Consider the following 7,169-nt stretch of genomic DNA (forward strand, 5'->3'; position numbering starts at 1 on the left):
GATGATTAATAAACAATTCAAAGTGCTTTTCTTGCGTATTCTTGATAAACCATCATTTATATATAGATGTAGGAGGATCTATTTGGGAAGTAAGAAGCCTCTTTGACATATCATCTGCAAATAATTCTCGATGTGAAAATACAGAGACAGGGGACTAATCTTTGAATAGGAAAAAGAGTGGATCTATAGGGTCCAAAATGAATTGGCTTATTCAAAAAAGGCCTTATTCTTTGGAAGATCTATCTTGTGTCTAGAAGTGCATGCTCCACTCTACAAGAACCTCGAATCAGTCTCTTGAATCTCATCTTTTTTATCATAAAGGATCCGTTTGCCCCAAAATGACCTGGACTAATAGGGAAATCCTAATTCATTGGGCATTTCGATACAATCAAATAGAAAGCCCCAAAGGGTGCCATATTCTAGGAGCCCAAATTATGTGATTCATTAAATCCTTTTGTGGGTCAAGGGATCCTTCTCTCTCTGCTTTTTCAAACTCCGATTCATATTTTTCATAGAGAAATCTCTGATAAAGAATAGGACAAGAACCTTTTTTCATCATATCAAAGGGACTCCGATCGGGGTGAACGCATCATTGAGAAATCCCGTTTATGCCTTTCACCTGCTGTATGTATTCGAGTCCTAGGCGGAATGATTCCCTCTCATAGAAGGTGTATAAATGATGGGTCAGCCGGGTTGAGAGACTAGCGAACTAGGTGTGCTACCTATCACTGATAAACTATAATTCAAAATACCAGGGATTCAATATCCCAGGTTTTCTTTCTACTCATTGAAAGTTTCAAATTATTACCATGATCAAGAGAGATAATGACATGCTTGATAGTCTAAATAAAAAATGGGTTGACCGCCTCTACGACGATGCAACTATGCGGGAGGAAGTAAAATATATTCTAATATGGGAAGGGCTTGGATCTTTCAGAACTATATGTATTGTACTACTAACAGTGGTTAAGGTAATGTAGCAGAGGTGAATACAAATTTAGATTCCGATGAGGTGAGCGCAAATAGTAGTTCAGATTCAAGTTGGTTTAGTGAGGGCGACTGCAAAGGTCACTGAATGGCTTATTACATTCTTTAGGCTTTTCTGCACTTTTATTTGATTAGTTTTCGGATAGAAGGAAGGGTAGCACCATCCTGGGTGTTAGGATATATTTGTAATGCATAATATTATGTTAAAAAATAAACATATCAAGTCATTTATGCATCCTTGCATTAATACCCTAGCACCTGGTATCCTTAACGCCTGCCATTAGTCCATACTCGTAATTACACCATAACATCGTCATACAATCTCATAGACCCACATCTTTTAAAGAGATAAATTGGTATGTATGGGCTTCCGCCATCGATTTTATCATGCGATAGGAATTTATGCTGCGATAAGCATACTATGATGCAACATTTATAGGCGGAGAAGTAACCTTGTAGTCTTGCTTATTCATCCTTGGGGAACTAAACTCCCTTGGGATAGGAAAAAGAAAGAGTGAGGTAGTGGACAACTTAGACAGATTCACTTTTCAAGGCTAGAAGTTCTATAAATAAAATAGGTAGAAGAAGGAGACAAGAACTATCTTGCTATACCTGAATCAGTTTGACTCAATGCTTGCACTTGGGTCTTTCTCCCCAGCGTCTTTCTAAGATTCTAGTCAAGCCCTGCTTGTGTGCCTCGAGAGCCTGAGCTACTATTTTTTTCCTTACCCATATATCACAATTAGTGCCCTCAAAGCCATTGCCTTTCAAGTAGAGCATCTTTTAAAGTCAGTCTTGTCCCGCCTGCTCAGTAGCAAGTGCCTCTGGGCCCTGCCTCTCTTTTCCAACAATCTCAGCCGAGTACTTCATTCCTTTTATTTTAGGCGAGCTACTTCATTCCAGTCTTTCTCTTTCTATTTTGAAAGACTTTTGGCTTAAACTCTATTCTTTTAAGCTCACAACCCTTCTCAACCTATCTTTTCAGACTCATTCCCTTTCTCTTTTGAAACAATCTTAGTTCAAGCACTTGTCAACAAACTCATCTCCAACTATATTTCCGAAATACACTCATAGATAGGGTAGCGCTGGTTTAAGCCTAGATCATGAAATGGACTTTAATATTAAAGGAGAATGAGCTTTCTCTATCTCTAAAACTATAATTGTAATATGATTTGGGAAAGTTGCTCAGTAAGGAAAGATCGTATACATGTAGAGCAATTAGGGCTAGAGCAACAATCTTCTTACTTCTGGCTGACTAAAAGGGAGAATAAGACTCTTTATTTTCCTTAGATTGTTAATGACACCCGAATATACAAACAAGAGTAACAATATAGTTTCTAAAAAGTATAAATCTCCATATTCAGCGAATAAAGAAAGTGTAAGTTTATCAGCTAGAAGTTATGTCCCCGGCTAGCGGAGAAATAGAACTATCCTTGCGACTTCTTCCCTAGATTCATTTCTTACTTAAGGTAACTTCTCATTTGAGGATTTAAGAGGATTCTCATCCAGCTCTTACTTAGCAAAAGAAGGAGTGCAAGTGGTCTTAGCCGGCGGACCAGTAAATACTTTACCTATGCGACAGTCAAATGAGTATTATACTGAGTCATTAGAAATCAAAGTAAGGGAATTGGAGAATTCCCCAATCGGAGAAAATAAGAGTGACCTAACTACTTAGGAAGAATCGAAACCATAGAATTCCAGCTTCATTTTCCTTACCTTCAAGCTAATCTGATTCTGATTCCGTAGAAAGTCTTTCAAGTTCGGATACGATCACCCCATATAACCCTCCTTAGCTGCCTATCCTCCTGCCCATCGGGCATGATATCACATCATTCTTGATTGGGCATCTTTTAGAGAGAAAACTGCATACGAATCAGGCACACTCTAACCCCTGAACTTCCCTTCTAGAGGCGGGTGCTTTACTTCCTGCTCTTTGTCCATTCAGAGAATAAGGTCTGAAAGGACAACTCTTAATAAGATTAGATACTCGACCCAAACTATTAAATATCTCTTGATTGTATTAAGGCCACAAATCATGAAAAGTTAGTCAAGAGTGCTATGAAAGACTATTTCCCTGGAAGAAGAGCTGGGCAAAGACTAAGGCAATATCTTTTTATCGCTATAAGGAAGATGAAGTTCGACATCAATAAAGAGAAAGACTTTTTTCTAAAATGCTATATCTCATCTTTCATGCTACTTGTTCCATGGAAGGTGAAAGGGCTAGGGACAGAAATCCATACACATAACTCCTAGGGGAGCATTCTCCAGAGACATAACAACATTCTATCACCACGAGCTTAGGGTATTGGATTAGGATTCCCCCACCTCATAAAGCATGATTTGATGCTTCTAACACATATGATATAAAAAAAGATGAGTCTTTATTCACCTTAATAGGCATAATTTCTTTTTAAGAAAGAGGTAGAGGATATGAGCTTGACAACACAATTAGGTGTGGTTCCGTAGACTGTATACATAGTAGGGCCCACTTTAAAAGGTAGGTTTCCAAGCCTGAAGATTCAAGAGTTAAGTTAGAGGCTGACTAGTTAAATAGGAAATTCAAATGAAAGAAGGTTATCTTACCCTATATTGATTCTTTGTTCCTACTTTAGAACATAGAGGACTACCTGAGGATCACTCACTCTACTATAAGACCACTAAGAGGGATTAGATTACCAACCCTTTTTTCTAACTAGAACTTCAGAACAGCTACACTTGTCGTCTGCTAAAGCAATTGTCGCAGCTCCAGCCGAAGTAATTGTAACTACTCTGGTGGATCAGAGCTACTCGAAAACCATGATAGGTGCTTGAGATCAGAAGTTCTTACAACATCCTTGACCTGGTCCAATATAAAGGGAAAGCAAAAATAAAAGAGAGTTTTAATCCATAAATGATCCAATACATATAAAGATGCTTCTTGAATGACTTTGTGATACCTTGTTTGAGTGAGAGAAATGGACACTATATAAAGAGTTGTAGCTAGTTCCTATAGAAACTAGAATAAAAGATTACTGGTCATGTGGAAGGTCTTCGGGGAGCCAAAAAGCGCTCCATATGAGGTCGATCCAATCTCCATTGTGTAGTCCTTCAAGTATTGATAGACCGCAAGCTCCTCTTGTTTTTTATTAGCATAGATTGAACATGGTCCCAAGATATGAACGTATGGGTTGATGTGGTTCCATGAGATATTCGATTTGTGAGTACCTTCTCATTGGGGAATGCCGGTAACCTTGCGGCTGAGAACTATCTGGTGCAGGAGTAATCCATCGAGCTGAATGCTTGGTTAGGTATTCTATTGCGCCTAGTAAAACAGGCATCCCTATACATATGTGTCTTATGTTCTTATTAGTTCCATTGAGAGGTGGCTGAAGGTTAGGCGTACACATGGTCTCATCCCCACCATCGATCTCTAAATTTTCATTTTCTACAATTTTTGTTGTTAAGTCGAGATATGAGAGTATAGGGGCACCAGAATCCCTGTGCTATGATGGGTTCTTCTATGTGAAAGCGGTGAACTGCTTGTTAGGTCTAGTCTAAACCATGATGCTGTGTTACTAGGCTTCACCTCTCCCTTCACTATGAAAGTCTCGCTCTTATTCTTTGAGAAAAAGAAGATGGAAACTTAGCTTGATTATCTAATGGAAGGGAAGGAAGAATTAGAACTTTGTATAAAGTTAAGATCTCTAGAGGTGAGTAGAAATGAATTGTTTTTCATAAATAGTAAGATTCTATTTTATTAGAAATCACTCACTGAGTTCCTTACAGAATCTCAAATCTCTCTCGACACCAAGAATTTTTTATGTGTCCAGGTCGATTGGAGGTTCAGCTTCCTTCTCCCCTACCTTTTAGCCTTCTGGGCCCTAAGAAAAAAAGATGAAATCAAAAAGAAAGAAGAGAAATTGGGCCATCTTTCCCAAGAAAGGCCTCCATCTCTCAGGCCAGCAATCTTCTACTTCCAGTCGACTGCTCTATAATGGGCTTCCCTCTTTCCTTGGCTTTGTTCGCTCGTATACGCTCCACCCCAACAAATAATAATTGAAAAAGATGTTTCCTTTCCTTACATTCAAGTGGCTTTCTGCTCCTTCATTAATATTGAAAATGAAAACTTGTCATAAAAAAAGGCAATCAATCAGAAAAAAGAAAAAACATGGAAATAGTAAATCAAAATCTAGATGGATCCCTATCTTTATCTCTATCCACAGAGATACCTATCTATATGGAGAGAGATCTATCTATGAATCCACCTAGACTATCCTTTATCCCGATATATATGTCTCTATGAGAGACTACGCCGATCTTTATATGTTTGTGCCACGTCCCTTTCCGCTTCGAAGAAGAAGGTTTGGATCTTTCAATATTATGTCGTGAGGTATATGACCTATGTTAGGTCCATAAGATACCAAAGCTTTTGTTGTTCTATGATTCACCTCCGAATAATGAGTAGCTAGTTCGATCCTTTTTATTTTGATCTTTTTAGTAAACTGATGGGGTGATGCAGAGCAATAGGTCAAATTACTATATAAAGAAGAGTTGTAAACAATATGGCTTCTTGTTCGAGTAGGAATATTTTCATTTTTCTCATTCCTTCTCTTGAATAAGAATAGGGATCTGAAATGATACAAATTCCTCTTCATTTTGTTATGCTCAGCAAAAGAACTGCCTAAGTATACTTTTTCGGATCCAAACTTCTTTGTTCTTTCTAAGTCTTCTTCTTGCATAGAAGAGCACAACTTTTTCAAAAACTGGGATTGTAGTAGTAGGCGGCACCCCTCTTAGTTTTTAGTAGGCGGAACCATTTTCTTTTAGTTCTTCTCCACGGGTGATCCAGGAATTTTCCTATTATTTAATCAACTAAGATTTTTATATAGACGGATCTTTTTAATTCATCAGTGCGGGTTCTCACATAATTTTATTGAAAAGATATTATATCACCGTGGGAGAGTTTAAAATGAGTAATGTTAGCCATTCCAGTATTCACACTAACCCTTTGATGACTTATCAACTGCCTTGGTTGAGGAATAGTTTCACAAAAATAGAGACGAGCTGGGATAACGTCCGATCTTGTTTCTAGATTGAGTAGAAAAGGGATATATGAAGTTCGTTCTCTTCCTCTGTGCATCTCTGTTATGGGTAAATCTCCATGAAAAAGGGATAACTTTTGTGTAGTTTGTGATTGGATGTAATTGTTATGATTTTTTCTAGAATAAATCTTTCTCTAAATAGATCTCTTCTTGTTCCTCAATCCTCAGAGAATAAGACATTGTATTATTGTAAGTTCTCTATTCCAAACAATTCCCCAAAGTAGACCATAAGTTTTAAATCTTAATGTAGGCAAGGCATATCTTGTTGAATCAGTCATTTTTGCCATATCACATATAAGGGGAATCGAATCCCCTCTGCTGTTGGCAGGCAGATGTATAATGTACTACTTTGATCTAGCAACTTCTTAGGTGTGAGTGTTTACTTTCCCCTCTCCAACTAGTCAACTGACTGAATGCCCCTCTCTAACCAGTCAAGTGGTTGAACGCCCCTTTCTTCTTATTAGTAAGATAGGTTTGAACCCTTTTCCCTTTTAATAGAATAATAAGCTAAGCTTCCAAAGCACCTTTGTTTAGATGTTGTGCATGACCACACTTCCATTTTTCCCTTAACCTTCACAAGGGGCATTCATCAATAGGTATTTCCCACCACCAGTCTTCTCTTCCTATCACTTCACTTCATTCTAAAAATCTGATCTTATCAGGTTGAGTGAAGCGGAAGAAAGAGATGGGTGGTTCAGGAACAACAACGAGAGAGGGCTCGTAGCCCCCCCCCACTCACTCTTCCCCACTCCTATTTTTTCACCCAAGATATAGAACTTTTTTTTCTTTTTTTAATAAATAGATAGAGCCATGATACATTCTGAAATATTGTAAAGGTAAATAGACTCTTTTCACCCCTTTTTTGATGTCTTCCTGAGGACCTATGATAATGTTTTGGAAAGGGGATGTTAGCCTTTTTTAATAAATAGACCCACGATATGGACTAATATATGTTCCTACCCGTAAGTATAAGTAAGATCTATTCATAGTTGGTCAGTCCCACATAGCAGGGCTTCTCACTTTTAATGAATGTGTCTCCCCATCTGCTTATGTGAGTTTTGCCTTCCTTTTACTCTGCTTGCTTTTGACTCCATATAAGCC

The 7,169-nt window shown here is 38.0% G+C and overlaps 1 protein-coding gene across 1 annotated transcript; it reads right to left on the reverse strand.

Moving 5' to 3' along the window:
* Positions 1–5,285: 5,285 nt before the first annotated feature.
* LOC129883493 (ribosomal protein S4, mitochondrial) lies at positions 5,286–6,346 on the reverse strand. Its single transcript, XM_055958147.1, is given in 2 exon segments — positions 5,286–5,758; positions 5,761–6,346. Coding segments are annotated over 2 exon segments (1,059 nt in total).
* Positions 6,347–7,169: the final 823 nt, after the last annotated feature.

This window comes from Solanum dulcamara, chromosome 3 (genome assembly GCF_947179165.1).
Source record: "Solanum dulcamara chromosome 3, daSolDulc1.2, whole genome shotgun sequence".
Classification (NCBI taxonomy): domain Eukaryota; kingdom Viridiplantae; phylum Streptophyta; class Magnoliopsida; order Solanales; family Solanaceae; genus Solanum; species Solanum dulcamara.